This window comes from Varanus komodoensis, unplaced genomic scaffold, assembly GCF_004798865.1.
Source record: "Varanus komodoensis strain SLA01 unplaced genomic scaffold, ASM479886v1 scaffold25, whole genome shotgun sequence".
Classification (NCBI taxonomy): domain Eukaryota; kingdom Metazoa; phylum Chordata; class Lepidosauria; order Squamata; family Varanidae; genus Varanus; species Varanus komodoensis.
This window is the reverse complement of record NW_025335661.1, coordinates 15,512,211-15,537,336: the sequence shown is the minus strand read 5'-3', so window position 1 is coordinate 15,537,336 and position 25,126 is coordinate 15,512,211. Positions and strand designations below refer to the sequence as shown.

General features: G+C 43.6%; 1 protein-coding gene across 1 annotated transcript in view; it reads left to right on the top strand.

Moving 5' to 3' along the window:
• The first annotated feature begins 4,242 nt into the window (after nt 1-4,242).
• Nucleotides 4,243-25,126, top strand: part of PLCH1 (phospholipase C eta 1) — a 129,369-nt gene continuing 108,485 nt past the window's right edge. The window contains exon 1 of the mRNA XM_044432751.1: nt 4,243-4,321. Within this exon, the coding sequence (XP_044288686.1) occupies nt 4,243-4,321 (79 nt within the window). The remainder of the gene's footprint in view (nt 4,322-25,126) is intronic.

Here is a 25,126-nt window from a genome sequence, read left to right as displayed (position 1 = left end):
TAACATTCCATGATATTGATGGCAAGATAAAGGCCATATCTGCACAGTACATCTCATCGTGCAGTTTTGCCAGTCACATGGCAATAAATTCAGCCAACGAGGCTGAGTGGGCAGGAAAGGCAGCTGGGATGCTTGAGAGTGTATCCAGAAAGCCTCTTTCCTGCTGAAATTTCTCCGCCTGCCCAATCTGTGTGTATGCACGTGTGTGCACATTTTTCCTAGCACGCAGTGTTGGAAGGTGTACTCTTCCATTGAATTCAAAATTCATACTAGAGATCTACATTCAATTTTTAAAAACAGGGCACTCTGTTTCAGCCACTCATCCTTGTTTTCGTGAGGAGGCCAGGCCACTGGTGGGCACAATGAGGTCCTATTAATGGTGAGGCTGTGCAGCAAGTCAAATTTGGTGGATCTGACCAAGTGGGAGTGAGGATTCTAGAGAGGCAGGAAACAGTGCAGCACCACAGGGGTCTCCAAAGGATGCAAAAGCTGGAACCCAGACAAGCTTTCTGGTGTGTTTGCTCCAACAGGGAGCGAATTATGACTCAGCCTTAAGTATAGTTTTGGCTTCCTTTAGGCTGGTTAGCCTTGATTCCCTGTGGACTGAGGCCTTCTCCTTTAAAGGGGCCTGGTCTGTTTCAGCAGTGTTCAGCTGTGAAGACATGGAAATTGTTGTGGCATGGTGATATTAACTTGGTGGACACATCTTGCTAATGAGATTGTTATATTTTTCACTTTGTATCACAAAGCCCATCCTGGTTGGTCAACTTTAAAATAATAAAAGACTGCAGCTAGATGCTTCTGGTCTTGATCGGCTGGGAAGGGAAAAGGAACAAGTTTGTGGGAAGAGAGGTCTCAAGAAACACTTGCATATGGCCTGGAATAGAGAAGAGGAGACAACTCCTTCCCTTAAATGGCATCTCTGGTGAGCACAGGAAAACACCCCTCTCCTGTTTTCACAGACGATAATATTGAATTCAAGGGGTTCATTGTTCTGAATCTCAGTGCGGATTAACTTTCCTGAGTAATTTTTCTGGAAAAAATTCTAGCCACTCCTTTCTCTTTCTTGAAATCTGCATGATGGAGAAGGGCTGTAGCTCAGTGGCACAGCACATGTGTTGCATGGAGAAGATCCCAGATTTGGTCTCCAGAATCTCTAGTAGGGCTTGGAAGTACGCCTGTCTAAGACTTCTGGCAAGCAACTGCTGGTTGGCACTGACGGTACGGAGCTAGATGGACCAATTGTTTGACTGGCAAATGAGAAATTAGGAGAGTAAGTACCCGGAGGAGGGCTTTCTCTGCGGTGGCGCCCAACCTATGGAATTCACTCCCCAAAGAGGTCCGCCTGGCACCGTCGTCACTGGTTTTTCGGCGCCAGGTAAAGACCTTTTTATTTAAACATCATTTCAATTGTTAAAACATATGATCTGGCCTGGGCAACTTCTTCTTCCTTCTCTTTCTCCTCCTATATTTTTATTTTATACTGATAATTTTAATTTTGTATTTGTAAATCAATGTATTTTTTGTATTGTTATATTTAATGGTAATTTATTATGTACTATTGTATTTCAATGTATTTTATCATGTTGTAAGCCGCCCCGAGGTTTCGGCAAGGGGCGGCATAGAAATGTTATAATAATAATAATAATAATAATAATAAGTACTTCCCGAGCAACCTACAGTTTGAAAGAACATTCATTCATGACCTTGAAAACTTGACTTTTAATGTATCACCCATAACAGGCCCCTCTTACCATAAGATGGATTTTTCAAGGCATCATTTGAAGGACTACAGAGTTTTCAGAAATGATTTGAATAAAATGATGTGGACAAAGGAAGCCTTGTGGAGAGAAATCTAATGATCAGCTTCGTAATGGGTTATATGTTAGTCCCTGAAATAATAGTTACAATTGCTTGCATTGTTTGAGGTTGTTGCCGCAGCACAATAGACAAATGGTAGAAATTGTGGCAGGCACTGAAGGGCTAATTGTTTTCTAAGAATTATTTAGCTGGTTCAGTGTTGGCACAAGCATGGCAGCCTCATATACATCTTTTGCCTCATATACACCTTGTTTAAGTGCTTGCTTACCATGCATTTTCATTAGAGCTATTGTAATTAACTGCAAAGTGCCCATTCCTGCAGTGTGCATGCAGGGAGAGCATGTGTATTTCAGTGTGTACGGTGTCACTGAGACGGGCATTCTTCCTGCAATTTTAAGCACAGCCTTCCCACATCTTTGCTCCAGATTACCCATTTTGCCCAGAAATGTCTGGAAAGGAAAACAAACAAACAAACAAACAAACAAACAAGGGCAACCAGGAGAAGAAAATTGCAGTTGATGCTTCCTGAACTTATCAGTATAAGGGTTAGCATTCTGGCTACATAATGATGGAATTTTTAGAACTTTTTTCTTTCGAAATGTGCATAGGATTGTACTGTAAGCTAATGAAGTTATCCAAGGAACAATCTTATCCGGTCTCCTTAGCACTTTGGTCAGCAAGATTCTACATCTGAGATGATGTCACTGCTGGTAAACACATGAATATTGGTAGATATTTCTGCTTAAGCTGTAAAAACTGGAATTCTATTGCCTGGTTATCTGAAGGAGCATCTCCTCTATGTACCGTCCCCTCCTCCCCAAAGAACTGGTGCAGAGGCCCTTCTTTGGGTAGGAGATGAGGAGGGTGGCTACCCGGAGAAGGGCCTTCTCGGCGGTGGCAGCTCGGCTATGGAATATGGTCCCCAGAGAGTTTGCCTGGTGCCAACTCTATATTCCTTTCAGCGCCTTTTTTTCATCCATTGTTTTAAGGTGGATTAGGTTTTAATGTGGGTTTTATTTATTGGATGTATTGGATACTATAGTAAACTGTTTTTATTGTAAGACCATCCCAAGACTGTTGTAGTCGGATGGTATAGAAAAGTTTTAAACAAACAAACAAACAAATAAATGAATAAGAGAAAGTATATCCCTATAGGTCCAATGTGCCACTGCCACACTACTGGATTGACAATCCAGTTCTTAAGAGAAACCTTGCTTACAGATCAAGATCTTTCATTCAACAGGCCTGTCAAGTCTTTGATTAATTTCTTTTTGGGGGATAGTTCCCCCTATATTTCAGAAAAGATGGCCTGGTTTGCTTTTAGAATCTCAGTTTTAAGGAAAAGGCTTGGTAATGGTGGTAAACTGAATGTTTTAGTTGAATAATTCTGCTTGCTAGAATATTGTTGTTTGTGTGAAAGTTATTTCTCTAATGTATTTTATTTGTTGTTCTTTTTCTAAAGGATTCTGCTACACAAAAATCAAGGTTACTTACTTATCTGTTTGTTAGAGACTTTGTAAATGAAATGGACTGCTGGATCAGGGTATATGTTTTTTTGTGATTAGAGTGAGAAAGTACTGGATTCATCTACCTGAATATCTCACTATCAACTTCTGTGGCTTCTGTGTACATGGCTAGAGTATATTCCATAATTTGACCAGTTCTGGGTACCACATTTAAAAGAGGGCTTGTCAGACTGGGCATATAAAGATCCACCAGGTGGTGAGTGGCTTGGAAATCAGGAGCTGGTTATGCCTAGCAGTGAGAAAACAAGGTTGTGGGGAGATATGATTGAGGTATCTGAAGGGCTGTCACCCTGGTAATAAAACAAACTTGTTCTCTTTTGCATCAGAAAGTAGGACTAGAACCAAGGTTTAAAGATTTAAAGGAACAGATTTCATTAAAATGTTAGCAGAAATTTACTGAAGTAAGAGCTGTTCAATCACAGAGAAGAACACCCAAAGAGGGTGGTGGGCTCTCCTGTGAGAGAGGTATTTAAGTAGAGTGACTGTCAGGAATAATTTATCTTACACTGCAGATCCTACATTTAGTGGGGAGCTGAATGTTTACTTCTATGGGTCTGTAGCAAATAAAGTTCCTTATCTACATTATTAAGTATCAGTCCCTGTTTTTCGTACCATTGGCTTCTCATCTTTGGAGAAGTGTAATTATGATGGATTAATTACTGGCATTACAAGTGGCTGAGCCTTACACAATAATTACTGTAGCATTTTGAGTAAAGAAGAACATTTTTTGCAGGGGGTAGAAAGAATGGTCAAAACAATTCCTTCATTAGGACTCAAATAACTGGCTTCTTCTTCCTTTTCTACTTAATGATTACTTTCACATTACGAACACTTATCTCCACTTTTAATTTTGCAGGATAATTTTTTTTGATGCTGAGAAGAGAGTCTCCTAACAATGAGTTATTGGAACTCGGATAAGAGAAGCTGTTTGCAGTACTGCAGGCATTTTTTGGTGGACAATGGCGTTTTTCATGGTAAGGGGCATGTTATCTTTCTCCATTTCTGCCTCCCGTTTCTTATCTCCATTTATGTACAGCTAAAATTCCACAGTAGCGCCTGCCCAAGCAGGGTTACTTATCTACCTGCAGAGATCCAATATAACAGTTAAACTTGTTGTGGAAGTGTGGCTTTCTTACTCATTGCTTTGATATACTTTTCTACAGCATTGCAACAAATGGTGAGAAGTAAAGCAAAATCAATAACATAAGTTTAATACTTTCCTGCTTTGCAGTAGTGCCACGTAAGGAATTTAGTCTTTCTGAAGTACAGTACAAGCTGATTTGACTTGCACTTCCCAGGCTAACGCTCTCTTCAGTGGTGTTAACCTCTAGTTTACACACATCTCTGTTGTGGTAGTGTTTTCAGTACACTTACACACAATATCAAAATGTATTCTCAAATTGCATAGTTTGAAAAAATATGTTTAGAAATTCACATATTTTCAAAATTGTGTCCTGTGCAGCTGGAAAAACCAACTGGAAAAAGAGTCAACTGTCTTCTCAAAATGGTGTCCTTGGTATAGTTAGAGGCACCTTGGTTATGGCAATCAGCTCCAGGGCTTAGATTTGTGTAATGGTGTTAGCACGCTGTCTATTTTTGTGGCATTCTTCTGGTGCTGGAAATGACTGCCTTTTGTAAGGTTACGTCTATCACACTGTGAAGACTGATGGATGGTCTTGGGGAGAGGTCAACCCTGTAGATACTTTTTTCGGGCAGAGTGATCTTGCTGGAGGCCTACATCCCTGCAGCTAAAGTGGTTTCCCATGCGTGTCAAGTGGGGCAAAGCATTTATACAGCATTTTTTTCCTAGCTGGAACTCAGGAGGAGTATGAACCTTGGAAGTGCAGGCCCTGAGTCCCCCATAGCCGTACCCCCAAGGAGAGTCCTCTACTACCAACAAACCAGTTGTAGCAGTTTTAATACACTGAGGAGCAGGTCTTTCGTAAAGCCAAAAGGTCTTAACTGTCCAGGCAAGACCAGTCAATCTTATTCCAGTCTCCTCTGTCTGCTGCCAGCAATTCTGAGCAAGGATTTCCTCTGCAGTGCTCCTTTTCTTCTCAGTGCTACTGGTAGGATGCCCTGTTAGGGACAGTGTATCGCAAGCAGCAAAACCGGGCTTGCAAACAAGTGTGAACTGGGTGTGTCCCTGGAGACTGCCACCAGTGCTAGTCTTTCTAGCCCCAAAAGCAGGATCTTACGGTCATCATCAGAGACCTTTCTGCTGACGGCTTGCCTTCAAGTCGGCTGGTGCCAGAGGTCAGACTAGATGGCCTATCCCAGCGCCCTGTGATTTGAGTGTGTCAGAAGTGTCTGTGTGGCATTTCCACTTTGAAAAGTACAATGTTCTTATAGGCATACCTGAAGAAATATGATGCAGGAAGCAGTCATTACTTGCAACTTACTTGGCTGCAGGTGTCTTACATTAGCCAGGATATAAATTTCTGCAGTTTGCTGGAAAAAGGGTGGGAGGGCAGGATGCATCTTGCTTATTATCGAGGGTGTGAAAATATAAATTCTGGTTGGTAAGCCTGTGATGGTTGGATCTGGATTTACACTGTGTCAGCTGCACTGTTGGAAGCAGACTTGTCTCACATTTTCCTTCCCACAACAGTTCTTCTAGCTCCCTAGAAATGCTACCCAGAGAGACAGTAGTCTCAGTTGAAGGGGGTGAGTTGTGCTGTATGTGTGGGGGAATCCTCAAAAACTGGGTGGAGGGAGCTTCTGTAAGCAGCTTTTCCTCTCACAAAAGGAGTGCTCTGAATCCAACCCTTGGTCTGCTGAGACCGAAGTATTGCTAGAGGGTTACTTACTAGAATTCTGCACTAGGGGGCAGCATAGGACTTAAAATGAAAGGTGTCATTTCTTTGCATGCGAGCAACCCACCACACGCCCTGATAAGACATTATACATAATTAGATTTTTCTGACTCAAGGCATTATTAAACACATCTTTCCAATTTTGCAGTGGTTAAAACTGTAATTAAAAAGGTCTGAAGTGGCATTCCAGTGTCGTCTACTCAAATGAGAACCAGCTTTACAGCTGTTCTTTCATGGGTAGAGCGTTTGCCCTGCTGCCCCCATCTCAAGCTCCAGGCTTGGCTTTGCATGCAGATTCTTTCCTTGAGCATCTGAGGTAGCACATTCGGATGCTGGCACAGCGTTGTTTGTCCAGGCACTGCTGCAGTCTGTGGCTGGGAAACAGAAGCTGGGCTTGGGAGTTCTGATTAGCTCCATCCCTTCTCAGGCATCTGCCATTTCCTTGGAAGTGCGGAAAGAGGAGTGAGCCCAAGCTGGTGGGGCCTGAGGAAGTGAGAGGGAAATGTGCACTACTCCGTCGGCTGCTTCGAGTGCCCATCCCAGTGGGAAACGTGAGCGTGTCCCAGGTAGCCTCATGGTAGCGCTTCTACACCTCTTACAGCCCCAGGTCCAAGCTCTGTTTTGGAGAAGCTCTCAGGGGTTGCATTCTTGTGCTGGCAGGTGGGGAGGGCAAAGGGAAAAAGGGCTGGGGCCAAAGGACCAGCACATTGTAGCTTAAAGCTCTTACTGCCAGGAACTAAGTCTTCAGAGAGAGATTTCAGACTTTTATAATGGGGGAACCAAATGATCAGCATTTGGGGAAGGAGCACGGCCATCTGGAGAATCCTGGTGAGGTGGGTTTGTGCTACCTGCCAGGGGGTCAGTGCTCCTGCACTTTCTGGGATGAGCAGCTGCTTCTTAATTGAGGGATTTTTTGAGCAGCGTAGGCAATGGATGGTGGTACACTCTTGTTCCCTTGGGTGCTGCCCATGCTGAAGTTCTGGCTTGGAAGGAAGAGGGTGTTGATGGGGCCCGCAATAGTACAAGAGAACTATGCTCCATTTCTGACCATCCTTTTAATTCATCCTGGGTGCTGATCATGTTCTCCCCGTTTTTTCCTTGCTTGGGAGGGCCGGAGATGTGCCAGTGGTGCACAGCAGAGAAGCTGACGCACAGCCTTGGCCATAAAAAACGGGGCCAGGGCAGAAAAGGCTGTGTTAGTAATAAACCGTAGGAATTAAGGGAGGGAGCACTTTGGGTCTGCTGCCTGCCACAACATCTCCCCCGAAACAACACTAGAGTTGTCACTTTTCCTTTCCTAGTTTTCCACACCTCCTTTTGGGTTTAATAGTGATAGCCCTGTTACTGATGTTGTAAAACACTTCTGCCACTTGAACTTCACCTGAACTTCACAGCCATAAGCTGTAACACAGCATTTGTAGAAAGTGGGTTGAGTTTAGTGCTGGGTGAAGGTGGTTTAGATCCATGGCAATGGCCAAGAGACATTGAAAGTCAGCAGCTTTCTGTGCGGAACAGGGGTGCTCTGCTGATTTGGACCACAGGGAGATCAGTAAGAGACTTTTTGTGCCTTGGAATGAAAGATGGCTTACTTGCTATTACCAATAGTGTCTCCTTCATTCATTTGGAAGTAAGGGAGGAGATGATTTGTATGCATGTCCATCTTGCCTGTTCCTTACCATCACCTGTGCTGATATATGCTTTGCTGCTAATGTTGATATGAATGCACAAACCCAATATTAACATTTTCTTCTTAAGATGGAATTACAATTAGCATGAATTAATTCAATTTCTTATCTTGGAAACACAATATTAACCAGGTTGGTGATATGAACTTGAGAAGACTAGAGATGATATCAGTTAGTGTCTCTCATATTCTGTTTTGGTTTATTGGTGAGCAAAATATGAAATGTTTCAGTAAACAATGAATTTTTCCTTTATTATGCACCCCACACAGCTGCTTTGTGTGTGGTTCAAAAATCAAATTTGATTTTAGCAGCTGCTTCTTCCTAGACATATTTTAACCAGAGACCAATGAAAGCACCATTTTTGTGTCTTTCTCTTTTCTTGTCTTTTCAAATGACTAGGTGTGCCTTCAGAACAATTCAAACAGCAACTCAGGGACATCTTGTAGCTGAAGGGCACCTCTGAAGGTGCACTCTTTTGAGATTAATTTTCCCACCTTGCCATCGTCTTAAACTGCAAAGGGGCAGTGGCGCTTGCAGTTTAAAGGATCCTGTTGCTGGAAGAGGAAATTGGCTTGAAATACATGTGGACTTTTATGCCCTTCTTGTGTCCCACTACAGAAGGAAAGGAAGGAGCTAATTATTTTCTTAATTATGCAGGTTTTGACAGGAAAAATCTGTACAGTGTCCAGCAATGTTGTAGTCTTTTTTATGTCTAAATGTGTGTAGGATAGCCTCCATAATCAAAACAATGTGTAAGGATTGGATATGGAATTGCCTTCCCACCGGTGTGCACAGCTTGCAGGGTTTCCTTCACTGCTGAACACATCTTGCTGGAATATCCATGAATTCTGATTATGTGACAGTCCTTTCCGTGCATCCCATTTGCTACTCTGAGCTCAGCTTCAGTTCTGGGTGTCAGTGGTGCCCTAGAAACTTGATGCAGGTTCTTGAGCTCCGTTGGCTGGCTTCTCTCCTAGAAGCAACAGAATTGTCGGAACCAGGACGGGAACAAAACAATTCTCCCGTTATTTGCAAGAAGGCTGCACTGTGGCCCTGTGCTTCAATACGCACGCCTGTCAACCTGTGGTTCAACCCAGGCCATTGCCTGTGAGGTGCGCTTCAGATTGGCCTGGCTTGGGGTTCAGCATCCAATGGTCATTATGGGTTTGGGGCTTTTGCAGCCTTCCCCCTAAAGCAGGCAGTCGTCTGAGGCCGCTTGTGCAACAAAGCTGATTGGCATCTATTGAAATCGCTGTAACTGTTTCCGTTACTGTAGTGGACACAAATTAGCTGAAGTTTGGCTATTGTTTCCTCTTCCATTAACTGGGCACAATTAATGATGTAGAAATGCCTTGGAGGAGAAATCAGTCTTAACTACTACTACTACTACTTCCTCCTCCTCCTCCTCCTCCTCCTCCTCCACCACCACCACCTCTTCTGCTGCATCATCATCATCATCATCTTGCTAAATTCTGCAATTGTGAGGGTGGCAGTGCTTGTTCCTTGTTGTTGCACTTTTTACTGGAGCAGATATTACCCAGCCGTCACTAATGTGCACAATCCAGTTCCCCAGCCTTGCACAGGGAAGGTGGGAGCAGAGTCTTCTAGACACAGAGGCATGAGGACGGGAACCCCGAGTAGTTCCAGAAGTGCAGGTTGTCCGCCTCGCCACGCCTCACTTCTCTGAAATCAATCAATTGATCAGTCACTCAATCCTGCACTCCCCTTGCATTGTATTTATGTATTTAAGGTCTGGGCATGTATGTGGCTTATGTCTGAAATGCACAGAGAGGCTGGAGCAAGGTTGCAGCCTCGGGACGCATGATCTGGAGCTGAGGAGGAAGCAAATCTTAGACGGTGGGCTCAGGTTCCTACAGACCTGGGGTACATCGTGTGCCAGTCTCAACATTTTCCCTTGGCCAATGCCCTGCTGTGTTTTTCACTTGCCTGCTTTGTGGTTTGTTGGTGTGCAATCCTATTCATGTTCCTGTGGGAATGCTGGGAGCTGTAGGACACTCTTCCAGCCACACATGCACATGACCATGCTCTTAATTTAGTTAGACCTTCGAGTCTGCAACAGGCTTAGCTGCTCCTATGTTAGTCTTGTAATTCGTGGCTGTTTTGCTTATTTCTTCAGCCTTATGAAAGTTGGGGTTGTTTGCCTAAATAGGAGAGAAGACACAACATGTTTAGAGAAACAGTTTGTTTTCTTTGACCAGTTCTGGGAAGAGCCCTTTACATTCCAGATGTCAGAGATGTCCACAAGGGATTCAAATGAGTTCAGGTTTCAATTTAGCATTTTCCAAATTGCACTGATTCTATGGTCTTCTTTTTAACCTGGGGGAGACTTGCTATATGTGCAATGCTTCTAGTGCATATTAGCACCAACAGAAAAAAAAATTCATGTACCCATTAAAAAATTAGATTGTGTCAATGAGTGGACAAGGGAGTGAAAGAGACACCTGGCAATCCACAGCACACAGAAGGCATGGATTTAATAAAATCCACACATTCCTATTAAAATAAGCTATTGGTAAGGATAATTCTTTCCCTCTCTGTTTGATGTCTGCCCAAGATGCAAGCCTTTGGGGTGTGTGTTGAAAGCTGCAATTTATAGAAGAGCAACAAATTCACTTTGCCATTTCTGGCTCATCCTTCTCCCCCAGAGGCCTTCACCCGAGGAGTGAACTGAACTTTCTTAGAGTCCTGCCATGTTAAATCAGTTTTGCTTATGGAAAAAGCTATCTGGTCTCACTTGCTTAGTGCTGTTAACTTAGTTACACTAAGTGTGTCTGTGATTTTCCTACTTTAATTACTGTGATAACTCATAATTGGACATGTAGTCTGAGGAAGTGGGTGGTATTAAAAAAGAAGCAAGGGCTGATTCTTTAAAGGAAGGAAAGAGTCCTGCCCAAAGAGAGATGTGGCAGTACTTTTGGTGGTAGTTCCAGGAATTAAATATGTCTGCATTTTACATGATTTCTCTATACCAGATTATAGGCATCATGTTTGATCACCAGAAGCAAAATGTGTACCCTGGCTCCACTTCAAAGCATCACACGAGAGAGGAGAGGAAAATCTTGTCTCTAGTTTTTAATCTGAAATGCATTTTCCAGCATTTAAATGTAAAGGCGATGAGGTGTGTAGAGTTGTTGTGGAGGTAAATACTATAAAGGGCTTTCTTTAAAAGAGGAATTGTTACCTCCCGCAAGAAAACCTTTGTAAAGGGCGTGCAAAAAAGCAATATGGATATATAAACATAATCATGCGTGCAAGGGAGGTAGCTCCCCCTTGTAAAACACCTGTGGTTCTCAGTTGCAAAGTGATTTTGCAGTTCAGTATATGAAGGTCAAGAGGTCTGAGTGGTTGTTATGTGCTATCAAGTCACCTCTGACTTAAGGTGACCCTATGAATGAAAGCCCTCTAAAATGCCCCACCTATACTAGCCCTGTTCAGCTCCTGAAAAAGTCAAGGCTGTGGCTTCTTGGAGTATATGAGACTCACAGCTGGATGCTTTCACGTGTTCCGTCCTCAAGGAAGGTGTTCTGTTGACTTGCCTGCACAGAAATGTCTACCCAGTGTAGATTTGGGGGCATGTTCTAATCTCAGGTGTTCCATGTGTGTGGTACTAATGCTATGTAAAGGAGTAATAGGGTATCTTCTGCTGTTAAGCCTCTCTGTGTAATGTGAACTGAAAACACGGCCAAGACCTATCCAACATGCTCATAGGAATATTGGGTGCTGCCTTCGATCAGATCAGACCATTGATCTGCCTACCATAGCACTGTCTACACTGGCTACCAGCAGCTCTTCAGAATTTCCCTGTCCTGTCTGGAGATCTTGGCACTATTTCACAAGTCTGCTCTTACGAGTTTAGATGGTGCTTGGATGGTAAGGACAGTGGACTTGGAGAAACTTGTTAACCAGTTCAAATAGGAAGCAGGCTTCTACTGAGAGAGGCTATGCACCTAGCCCTGTATTGTGTGTCCAAGGGACTCATGTTGCCTGCAGACTCCTCTGGTGGTGCCCATGAAGAGGTCCCCAATGTGGCATTGACAGACATCTGCAATACCTCCCCAGTTTTTTAAAAAATATATGTGCATATCCATAGCAATGAATGCATATGAAATGTGTACACTTTTCTAGCTACTTATGCATAGGTGGCCCAAGAGTCCAAACAAGTATCTAAGGACAAATGCTATATTTAGAAATATTACTTCCAAAACAAGAGTGGTACTAGTTCTCCTTTACTGCACCTGGAATACAGTGTTCATTCTGGGCACCCAAGTTTTAAAAAGATTCAGAGAAACTAGAAAGGATTCAGAGGAGGGCAACAAAGGTGATCCAGGGTCTGGAAACTAAGCCCCATGATGTGAAGCTGAGAGAGCTGGGTATGCTTAGCCTTGAGGAGGGAAGACTGCAAGGGGATATGATAGCACTCTACAAGTACCTCAAAGGCTGTCACAAAGAGGAAGGAAAAGAACTCTCACCACCCATCTCTGAGTGTGGGACAAGGAACAACAAACTGAAACTGTAACACACCAGATTCAGGCTAGACCCCAGGAAAAACTACCTAACAGTCAAAGCAATACAACAGCGGAACCAGTTGCTGAGAGAGGCTGTGGGCTCTCCTGTACTAGAGACATTCAAGGTGAAACTGGACCGTCATCTGAGTAGGATGGTGTGACTTGGTTTCCTGCAACAGCAGAGGGTTGGACTGGCCTTCTTGACCCCTTCCAACCCTACTATTCTATGAATCTATGAATCTCTTTGAACATGATGTCTATATGCCACCCATTGAAATACTGAGAACCTTGCAAGGTCCTTAAGTCATAGTATTATAGGAGTTGAATACTTATCCTTCCAATGTTGTAATGTCACCCTTTTGCGTGTCAAAAGGGCAGAAAGAATCCATTTATACTGATCATGTGTTAATTAATGAAGTAGCTAAATTATCATTTGTTAATGAAGTAGAGCGTAATCTAATAGAGCATTCGTGTCAGTGAATATGAAAACTGTTCCAGCATTAAGTTCATCTGTGTACATTTTTGTGTGTGGCATGTGGTTAATGTTGGACAAGGGATCTGAGTGATCTGGATTCTAGTCTCCATTCAGATGTGAAGCTCACTGGATGACTTGAGCCGGTTTCTGACTTTTGGCCTGATCCTGCCTCTCAGGATTGTTGTGAGGATAAACTAGAAGCTGCCTTGAGTTCTTCACAAGAGGAAAGTGGTAGAATAATACCACTTTAATAATAAGTGGTGGAATGGGATAATAATAGCTTCCCCAAACACAAATACTGAGCATTACCAAAGCATGCTTAAAAGAAGTATCTTCTGTACTGCAGTGCCAGCAATTAGCTGAATTAGTTCTTATTAAAGAGACAATGATATGCCCAACAGAAATGAAAGAAAGGTTTTTGCTGAATGAGATGTGGTCTGAGATTTGAAGCTGCAGATGAGGTAGGCGTGTTGTAGTGTAGTGGTGCCTACACGAGTTTCTCAGATTCACAAATGGGGACTCTGGATTCCCAGGCAGAGATCTTTCACACTTCCAAAGGAGGTCCTCTACTCTGAGCTGTGGCTCACTTCTACATTTGCACTTGCAAGGAGGAGTCTGTAGCATTGGATTGGGTGTTGTTCAGAGAAGGTTGCCCCTGGCATGAGCAGTCTTCTCGCTGGAGAACAGCTTCTAGTTCAAGGAATGAACGCTTCTGAGTTCAGTCAGCAGAGGTCAGCAAGCATTTCACTATGGGGAAGCAAAGGCATCCTCTGCAAAAGTGTTTGAGCAGCAAATAAACATTCTGTGCATGCTAAGCTCAAGCATTTTATGACACAAAAACTGCCCGTGGGTTCCTTGTTCTTTTCTAATGCTATTAGGAAAAACTGTTAATAGCTCTATTTGCATCATATTAATATTCTGTTCTGCTAACGCTGGAAATTTTTAGTCACAGACATTCAGGTTGTAATTGATGCCTGACAGTCCAGGGAGGCTCAGCATGCCCTGGAGCAAAAAATGTTGTACATGTATAACCAGAGAACAAGCAGAACTCCAAGAAGATCAAGTAATTTTAGTTGGCACTTCACTTTCAGGAATCTTTGCTATTGATTACGGACAAAGAAGGAAGAGAATATAGTTGCTGTTTCTGTAGGTGACTCAACTCTGCAGGGTTCATTTCCTAGACAAGATAGAGGAATGACACACAGTAATCCAACTTTGCACCAATCCAACATCGAATCACTATACCTATATTAATGTTCCGAGAGAAGGCTTCTTAACCCGTTTGAGAGGCTCTTGCAGATCCAATCATATACTGAAAAGCTGGAAATGATAAGTTAACACTTCTGCCTTAACCTTGACATCATGAGGACATACTGCAGTAGAACTTCCTTGACCTGCTGCTTTCCAACTATTTTAGACTATAACTCCCAGTCATGCTAGCTGAAGCTGGTGGGAGCTGAAGTCCAAAATAGCTGGAAGGTGCCAAGTTGTTATGATTACATTTATACCCCACTGTTCTTCCTCTAGCAAGGAGTCCAAGGCCACTTACAGTATTCCTCCTCTGCATCTTATCCTCACAACAACAGCCCTGTGGGGTGGGTTAGGCTGAGAGGCAATGACTGGTACAAAGTCACTCAGTGGGCTTCATGGCCAGGTGGCAACTAGTAGAGAGATGTGAGGAGACTGTTTGTGGGCGGGAATGCCTTGAATTTCTTGGGCTCAGCTCACCAGACGCAGGTTCACTTTGACAGTTGTGAGTCTGAGTTCCTTCCAGTATTCATGTGGTGCTCACCAGGAACGGACGCCTTACAACTGCAGTGCAAGCAGTGTCCTTCCACATGTTGTGCCAAAGGCTTGTTTGTGCTGCAGTACATGGCACAGAAGAAGGTTGTTGGCTGTGCAACTTTTGTTCTGCAACTATTTGCAGACTTCCTTTTGGGTTGACACACTTTCCAAGATAGGGCTGAGCACATCCATGGATGCTGGACAAAGGGATTCCATGGGACTTTGGTGAATCCCTGGCAACTAGAAACTGGGTTTCCTGAGTCCTGATCTAATCCTTCAATTATTGCACCACATTGGGTACTCACAAGTTAGAATCCATGCATATTGATACAGGTTGCCTGAGCTATCATGTGAGATGGGATTAGGAGTAATCCTGCTGATGCCTGGATTCTGGAGGTCATTAACGCCTCTCTGAGGGACGGCCAGGTGCCCGCTCCTTTAAAGGAGGCGGTAATCAGGCAGGTCCTAAAGAAGGTGTCCCTGGATCCAGAGATGGCCGCCAATTATAGACCGGTGGCCAATATCCCATTTTTGGGCAAGGTGTTGGAACGGGTGCTGGCGAGACAACTCCAAGCTCTCTTGGATGAAACTGATTATCTGGACCCATTTCAGTTCGGCTTCAGACCCGGGATTGGTACTGAATCTGCCTTGGTCGCCCTGTATGATGATCTGTGCAGGGAGAGAGACAGGGGGAGTGCATCCCTGTTGGTCCTCCTGGACCTCTCAGCAGTTTTTGATAACATCGACCATGGTATCCTTCTGGATAGGCTAGCAGGACTGGGAGTAGGAGGCACTGCTTGGCAGTGGTTCCGCTCCTACCTTGATGGCCGATTCCAGAAGGTGGTGCTGGGGGACTTTGGCTCTGTGCCATGGCACTTATGCCATGGAGTACCACAGGGTTCCATCTTGTCCCCCTTGCTACTTAATGAAACCGCTGGGAGAGGTCATTAGGAGGTGTGGGCTGCAGAATAATCAGTACGCTGATGATACCTCTCCTTTTCAACCGATCCAGGTGAGGCAGTGGCTGTACTGAACTGGTGCCTGGCCGAGGTAATGGGCTGGATGAGGGCCAATAAACTGAAACTTAATCCAGACAAGACGGAAGTCCTGTTGGTGGGTGGATCACGCTCCTGGGTAGTGCTCCTCGACCCAGAGCTGTCCTTGGAAGCTCAAGTGTCGGCGGTGGCGAGAAGCGCTTTCCATCAGCTTCGGCTAATCCATCAACTGCGTCCCTACCTGGAGGAAGACTGCCTAGCGACAGTGACACATGCATTGGTTACTTCCCGGTTGGATTTCTGTAACGCGCTCTCTGTGGGGCTGCCCCTGAAGACAGTCTTGATACTTCAGATGTTGCAAGCTCTGCTTGTGAGCTTCCCATGGGGGCGGCTAGATGGCTACCATGTAAACCAGGGGTCCTCAAACTTTTAACCAGGGGGCCAGTTGAAAGGTACTGGTGCTGGAGGCAGGCTGGAACGGTGGTGCTGGTGATGCGCACGGGCTGGAGTGGGAGCGGGGCGGTGCATGTGGGTGCGAGGGGAGGGGAGGTGAGGCGCAGGCGGGGACGGGCACATGCCCTGAGGCGGGTGCACGAGGCAGCAGCTTGCTCGCTTGGAAATCGCTTTCTCCGAGTGAGCAAATGCTGTCTCCCCATGCGTGGGGCGAGGTGGGCGGTGGCGGCATGTGTGCGCACGCATGGCGGGTCCAAGTGGACATGGCAGGCCAGATCCAGTCCCCGGGCCGTAGTTTGAGGACCCATGATGTCAGCAGAAGGCCTGGTCTAGGTAGCCTTTGGTCTGATCCAGCATGGCTTTTCCTGCGTACTTAAGAAGGTTTTGCCTGCACTCAGCTGTGCCGTGCCCTGCCCTGCCCTGCAGCCTGCTGCTTTTTGTTTCATTGCATTCAGTGGGAGCCAAGCTGGTCTGCTCTGGCTTCTGTTTCCAGGTCATGCCAAGCTATGACCTAAAGCAATAATAATAGCTGCGCATCATAGTTGGATTTTCATTCCAGTTATATAGCTCTGCATGCTTTTAATGCTTGACTTTAATGTTGTTAATGGTCTGAGGTTCACTATGCAGGTATTCTAGAACTGTACTTCATGCATATTTTTAGTAAAACATCTGTGGATTCACATTAATGTAAAGGAAAGGAACTATGTTATTAAATTATTCTTCATAATTATTGACCTCTGAACTGCTGCTCCAAGACTGCTTCATGCACATCCCTTAGAACTTTGTTTCATGCCTCAAAGCATCAACATCTGGTTAAGAACAGGACAATTTTCTGACTTGGGTCTCTTTTGTATCCCCAGGTTTACCTAAAATATTCCCAATGTTTTAAAAAATCTGCTTTGCATTACTATATTGTCTTCTGCATGTTCTGTCTTTTCCAGTCATATTCTTCATACTTGCTATGTACAGATAGGGAAAACCCTCTGGGGCTCTGCTCACCTTTTTGTGAACTCCTGTTGTAATTTATATCTAAATTGAGTAATTGGATTGATATGAAGGTCTTAAATATTGCTGTCCTCTCTCATTATTTATTGCAGAAGTGCAAACTTCTGGCCTCTACTAATCACTGTCTGTAGTAAAAATTAACCTCTGAAAACAGTTCTGTACAATACTGGCATAGAAGGGCGAGTGAGCAGAGAATTAAAATTATTGTCAAGCTTCAGTTTTTGGCTAAAACCAACCACATTCTCATTTTTTAATAATTTGGGAGTTCGCAGTGGTAGCAAACATGCTATGACATGTTGCATACTCATGTTAAAGCAACACAGATTCAAAAGTGTTAGGTGATTTTGCAACTCCTCACATGTGGTGATGCTTTGTAGAATTTCTGACCTTTGGTGTGGTCCATCTTGAACTACATGGATCATTAGTTTGTTTTGGCATAAGAAAGTGTCAGCTTAGCTACACCAGGGATGGATACTTTTTAGCCTTCCAGATGTTTTGGCCTACAACACCCATCATCCCTCACCATTGGCAGTCCTGGTTAAGGTTCATGAGAGTGTGAGCCAAAATACCTGGAGGGACACAGGTTGCCCAGCCTTATCCTATAGTAAGTATGTCAATAAATCCACAAAAGATTGCTCTCATAATAATTTTCCCATCTTGCCTTCTGCATTCACAAATCTGCTTGCTATGTTGAAAATCCATGGCCTGTTAGCATGAAGGCAGCCCAGTAGCTTGTGAAGCCACCCCTGAGGTCCAGCTTGTTCCTTAATTTCTCCAAGCTTTAGGAGATCAAAATTCTCCTGCATCCTCCAAACCTCAGTGAATGTTGTGGCATAAGGCACTCATTACTGTCCCCGGTCCAGGGCTAGAGAGAAGCAGAGGCCACCTGATGTTTAGGTCTCTCCATGTGACTGAAGGGAAGTAGAGCTGCTTGGAAGGCCCCATCCCAGCCATTACATCCTCCTTGCCCTGACATCAGTGCACTGAGTGTAGATAGGTGAAGAGGGGACACCTGTACTGGTACAAGACTTTGCATCTGGGCTTCCGCTCTTCAGACATCCATGCTCAATGTGCAGGTGCTGGGGTGTCACAGAGAAGTGTTCAGCTTAGGGTTGGGGTAAGCTGCAAAGCAGGACTTCTTAATCCTTTGGAGCCTCTTGGACATGCACAATCGAGTGCATGCCAAGGCTTAGCTTACTTGTGGCATCCTCTGCATTAGCTAAGAAATGTATTATGAACTGTTCCTAGTACTGTTAAGTATTTTTTCCTCTGTCACATGGTAGGTAACTAGGGGAAAAGGAGGCATTTTGGCAGTGAACTAATAAGCCGAGCTAAGATGTTGTGGGGGACAGGAAGCCAACTCTATGCCTGTTTACAAAAAAGCATCCTTCCTAAGCCACCGAATCTCCCCTCCCTCCCTCCCTCCTATTCATCAAGGAGAGGGCTACATAATGAGAAAGGGAGAGTGACAGCGCAGCTCCTTCACTCCACCAAAATAATTTTCTTTTTAACTGAGAGATTGGCATGCTTGCTGCAAAGCAAAGTGCTTCTTGCTGGGACCATTTGGATTTAAAAGAGGGTTTGTGTTTCAAGGTTGAGACCGTGGTTCTTGGGCAAGTTACTTTTCTCTTTTGTCCCATAAGTTCACCCCTGGGAAATGTGTGTGTTTTGACCAGTGGTGGAATGGGCAACACTTTTCAGGGCATCCATTTTGTGAGGATGCTGTTAACACTCTCTCGGAATTGCAAATGTGCCCACTCACCCCCAAAAGTCCCATTAGCCACATGTTTCAACCCTACTGAGTTACTTCTGTGCTGCAGTCAAGCCTTATCCATATGAATGACCATACTGTTATACTGTTATTTTCACATTCATGATTATTATTTTACCCAACCTGTAAAACTTCCCTGGGTTGGGGTATTTTTATTCTAAGTCTGACTGAGATCACACTACATGCATGATAATGCTAATCTTGTCACTGCCAACACAGTACCTTAAGAAAGTAAGGTCTAAAGGAATAGTTTGACTTAATGACCTGGATCACATGTAAAGACAACCCAGAGCACAAGATAGTAATAGACTCTTCTTGAATCGTGTGGTGTTGTTATAAACCACTATGGTTGTTAACCACAACAAAGCCAGGAAGGAAACCTATGACTTAATGTTGGGTTATGAACATAGTTAAAGTGTTGTGCAGGGTTTGCCATATGGACAGCACTGAACATATTCAACAACAACTCCCAGTTCAGTGGCACCCAGACATTCTCCAGGTTGCCACTTGCCCGACAGGCCAGTGTTTGGTTTGTACTAGCAATCAGCTATAGCTATGTCATCTAATGAAAATGGCAGCTTGTATGCCACTGGATCATTTTATTGTTGTCCTATTTTAGAGCCAATCTGAATTTTCGGGAAAGAATGCAGTGTGCCGCTTTCAGCCTGACACCCACACGGCCGGTGTGCTGTGGAGCTTTCCACTGAGTAGCTCGTTCTTTGCCCTGCCGTTGACAACAATTTGAGGGGAAAGCAAGCAAACCTGGAAGGACTGAGATAGCTCAGAGACAATGTGTATCTAAGCTGAATCCATCTGCTTGGACACGTGTTACAAAAAAGAAAGAAAGAAAAAAAGGATTGCCTTTTTATTTTCCCCTCTCTTTCTAGACAGCCTAATTATAATCTTACAAGCTCTTTTCATGGGTGCAGCTGCTTCATATTGACGGTGATTGACAGTCATTGGGATTTGATATAAACCTCGCATGTCAGCTCCTGGCTGCTGTGTTGGTGCTTTTCCTTTCCCCTTTCTTTCACAATGAATATATGTTGCCACCTCTTCTCTGTATGTGTGGTGACATATCTAATTTTTGATAAATTTAATATCTAAATTGGGACTTTCCTGCTAATTAATGCTTCATACTCTTCTATAGTGAAAAGCATAGATTTGTAGTTCCAGTTCTTACGTTCTCAGGGTTGGCTCTTGAGGCCAGGTGATATGCGATTAGCACATAAGGACAGGGATGACAGATAAATTTTGTACTTGCAAATTGATATGTGAACTGAAACTCAGTTCTCTAGATTATATAATGGAGTTCTTCAATCAAAAACATGCAAAATGTGCTTATGAGTGACAATAAGTTAACATGTATTATGCTAGGGAATTTTTGCCCATTATAGAGAATTGCATACAAAAATGCACAGTTTGGGGAAAACATGCTCAAAAATGCACATGAATTTTCACAAATGTTTGAAAAAGCAAATTCTCAACATATGCTGTGAATCAAATGTAATATTGGAAAAATGAGAGAAACTGAAATTGACAGATCCATCCCTACTTAGGGATGGACACATAAGCCCCATAACTAGTCTGTATTATTTTTACACCCATTCAACTAGACTTCCATTCCATCGCTGTGATATTTTTAAAATTCTGCATCAATATGTGCTTTGAAAAGTACTTTTTGTAATGTATTTTGCTACTTATTTTTGAGCAAGGGACTTCATTTTGTCATGCAAAATTACGATATCCATATTCAGATCCTCTCATTTAGCCCAGTTCCATTAAATCCATATCGAAATTCAGAGATTTGCTTCAAGGGCATTCTTATCAGCAGCATCCCTTCCTCTTCCACGCACAGGATTAACACTGCATGCATGTTGGTGTTTCCACAGGCACAGCTTTCTCCTTGGGGAAAAAAGTGTGGGCATATTTTATGAACTGACAACCCACTTATGGAGCCTCTATTTCAAACATGACACTCTGAGCAGGGCAGCTTGCAGTTCTGTTGTATCACACGAATTTTGGAGAACACCCAGACACTCCTAGGCCTGCTCTCCAGAGACACGTCTGGAGAGTCTCTTTCTGCTTAGAAGTCCATCTCCCCTTGCTTAAGGTGTAACTCGCTCCCAGATCTAGAGAAGGTAAGAAACAGCACAGAGCCTTTCCAGAAATGTTCATTCATTCATTCTCTTACTTGTTTGTTTGTTGTTTGTTTGTTCTTCTGAGTGCTTTGAAAACAAGAGAAATCCCTGCCTCAGGTCTTCCGTAAGAGAGGGAAGAAGGTTGTGTGCTAGTATAGCTTGGACACCTGCTCGTAAGCTAGATGAGTGTGTGAACTAGGCTGTTGGATGCATTGCAAAACAATCAATTCAGTCCACACCAAGTTATGCTGGAAGGGAAGAGAATGTACATTGAATGAAGTAAAAGCAGAGCAAGTGGCTTTAGGCATCTCAAGCACAAAATTTGGCCTCCGGGGTGTATTTTTTCCTGATAGCTCCAGTCTCCTGTGGTGTCTGGCTTCTGTGATGTGAGACTATGGCTTTCAAACTTCACTTACTGTGGTTGAACATGAGCAAAGTCTATCCATTTTGCCTGTCAAAATGAAATTAGGGCTGGCTGGCTGGACAGAGGCAGGAGGTCATAAGCAGATAAGCACCTGGGGTACAGTCTCCCAACAGGGCAAGAGCCAGGCTAGAGCACATGAGCAAATCCCACATGAGGACCAAAGCAGGTTGCGTAACCATAGTGTAGCAGAGCTGATCACAAGCCAAGTTCCAAGTTGATGGAAACAGGGGAGCAGTAACTGAAATCCAGTCATGTGGGCAAGGAACTGAGAAGATAAGTGGGCTAAGAAAGCTGTCAGTTAGCAATCTAGCATGTGGGAATACGGAATAAAATGGCTATGGAGACAAAAGAGCCAAGCCTGCTTGGGTGAAAATAATTTCTTTCCTGGTGTCATGCAGTGAGTTCAAGTGTTTAAAGTGAGGCTCTATGCTCTTAATAAATATAAAACACCAACATCATGTTCAGAATCATCACAGTACTCGATGTCTTGACATAAAATGGAAATTCTTCTGGTCATATTGGGGTGTGGAACCCAAATGATGTGCAACTGAGGCTTTGGAATAAAATCCTGCCAATCTGGATTTGGGCAGTACCCAGTGGCATTCTATGGGACTTCAAAACTAGCTTGAGGAGCCAGAAACTTCATACTTCTTGTAATTTAAAATCATCTAGCATTCAGCTTAGAGAAATTGTTGCCATTAGTTCTGGTCTCTCCAGTCTACTTTGAAGTTAAATAGATACGACGAGCAGAAAGTAGGAAAAAAAGGCAAGGCGACCTAACAGTTGTGTTATCAGTTTTGTCAAATTCAGACAATTTGTTATGGAATTAAGCCTGGGAAGATAATTGTCATCTGTTATCAGCAGCCAAGCATAGCCTTGGATGTTTCATAGAGCACAGGTGAAATGATATGCTTCCTCGGAGATCTGGAGAATGCAAGTTGGAGGTGTGCAGGTGTCTGGTGTACATAAAGCTTACAGAATCTCATCCAGGTGGGTTTTGCTTGTTAGTATGCCTTAGTTTGACAATGTGTCCTACTTTAGAGAGGACAGTCCTCTATTTGAAGCCTACTGTATTTGAATGGTTGTTCAGTCAGAGTGTGTTCTAACAAAGAACATATTATGGGCAGCAAAGCCCTGAAGTTTTCCATATATAATTAACAGTGGGCAGCGCTGCACGGGCCAATTGATCACAGTCTTCCTAATTATGCTGAGATATATTGTACTCCTCTGTAAATCACAGTGATTTCTGCATATTAACACAGAGGCAGGCAACCTTTGCAGATATGGGCACATCTGGCAAATGGAGGAACTGTCCCAAACGCCATCACAAAATAGCTGCCGTGGGAGGTGTCACAAAGACAAGTCACCTACCTGAAAAGGCAGATGCAGATCTGGGCTCTAGCACATAAAACACCTTGGCAGGTGTTGAGCAAGTCCTGGAGACCAGCCCAAAACGTTTTCCTGCACTGCTGCTCTTTGCCACCACAACTTTGCTTACGTGCCTGCCTGATTCCTGCCCAGCTCCAACCCGTGTCTGCCCGTTCCTGCTTCCATTCTTGTCTGCATCCATCCTCTCTGACCTTGCCTGCTTCAGAATGCTATTGTCTTTCCAGAATTTGACCCTTGGACTGAGCTTTTAGACTGAAATCTTGGACTGTGTCGCTTGAATCTTTTGTATTCCTGGCTTGACCTGGACCTGTTAAACAAATGTGCCTCTCGCCTCTGGCCCTCTGAAGCTGTGGCAGGAGTTCACCTTGTGTCTGAGCCCCGGTCCGGCCATTCCTATCATAGTTGCAGGCCGCCCATGCCTTGGAACTTACAGAAGCCTTCTTGTAGACTTAGCAGAGGGTGCAAGCAATTATTAAGGGACACAGTTTGTCTGTAGTGTCCATACTCCACTGCCAGGAGAAATGTTACCATGTTCCTTCTATCTCCCAATAGCCAGTTGGTTGTGGAGATGTACATTTTTTCTCACCACATTACTGCTTCACAATATGGTTGCTTTAGTCCCACAACAAATGTAGAATTGTCATTTTTATACTCAATGCACATAGGCGTGTCATGAATGCAGCCGCCTGGAGCTGGTGGTCAGACTAGTCCAGGAGTCCCCTTCTGACGTGCATTTCTATGTATCCACTGGAGGTAGTCCCTAGCCGTCGGGAAGGATTGATAGCATTGTACCCACTGATAGCCTTCTCCTCCACAGATTTGCCTAATCCCCTTTGCAAGCCATCTCAGCTGCTGGCTTTTACACAGGATGCATTCTGCATGCATGTCATAGTTACACCATGTGCCACGCACATGTACCATAGATAAACCATGTGCCCTGTGGAAGAGTATCTTTGTTCCTGGGGCTGGGGACATGTAGAAGATTTAATGCATTATGTTGCACAGTTGCCCTTTTAATAACACTATAAGAAAGGGGGATGGTGGTTTATCATTGGAACTGTTTGGGCCCAGAAGTGGAATGTATCCATTTTTGCTGGCAGGTGTATTTTCTCAAGCTAGTTACCAAGTGGCTACTTTTTCTATGTTATCTTTTAAAATTAGAAAATATTTTATTCATCAATTCTGCTAGACATCTGGCTGAATAGTATTTTAGAGTTTTTTAGTATTTTATGTATTTACTGGGGCTGCAACTATTTCAGGCTTTCAGGTTTTAGGTTTGTATTCACAGTTTGATTGTACTTAGTGAGTGTATGCTTGCGTTTTGTTTTTGTTATGACCCGTGGTTACAACAATAACAGTTACACCATTACTTCTATTTTCTACTTGCTTACTAATAATGCTTTCCATCGATTTACCTGAAACAGAAGATAACAAGCTGGTCTGTACCCCTCTTTAAAAATAGCTAAATTTAGACTCCTCTAGCTGTCTGGTACTGAGACTGATCCAAGGGACGTGATATATATTTTTATTACAATATCAATAAATTGACATTTGAATTCTTTAAGCATACCAGCTGGCCCAGCGATTTATTAGCTTTCAATTTATCAGTAGGCTCTAGACCTTCATCTCTTATCACCAGGATTTATCTCAGTTCTTCAGACTGGAAATAGAAATTCAAGCATGAGGATCTTCTCTGTGTCTTCTGTAGTGACAACAAAGAAAACCCATTTAGCACCTCTGCAATCTCCTTATGTGTCTTTAACTCCATTGTAATTTAGTGGCCCTGCTGGTTCTCTGCTTCCAATGTATTTAAATAATTATTGTTGCCCTTCATGTTGTCAATAGGATACGCCTTAAATGTCTTTTTTTTAAAAAAAACATTCTTCCTTGTCTGCTTATATTTCCTTTGTGCATAGTTCTGCTCCTTTTCATTCTCCACATTTGGGCAGGCTGGCCACTTTCTGAAGGAAGCCCTTTTCCAATAGCTTCCCCAACATAGTTTATTAGCAGTCCTGAGGAAGGCTTGGATTGGTGCTCCCTTTCCTGCCCTTCAGTCTACATTCTACGCTTAGTTTGTTACTGTGGGTTTGCATAACCTCCAAGTATTTTGGAGATATTTTGTATGTTATTGAGTGGAATCCAATTATCTCACGATGCTAAAAGTGTGCATTCACTCTGGTTATTCATTGGCATTCTCCTAGTGACAGACACATTATGGGACAAGGTCACTGGATTAAAACTTGACTGATGCCCTCATTGTTCATGATATGGAATGAAGTACAGGTTGGCTATATCTTTTAGCTGCTGTGTTTAG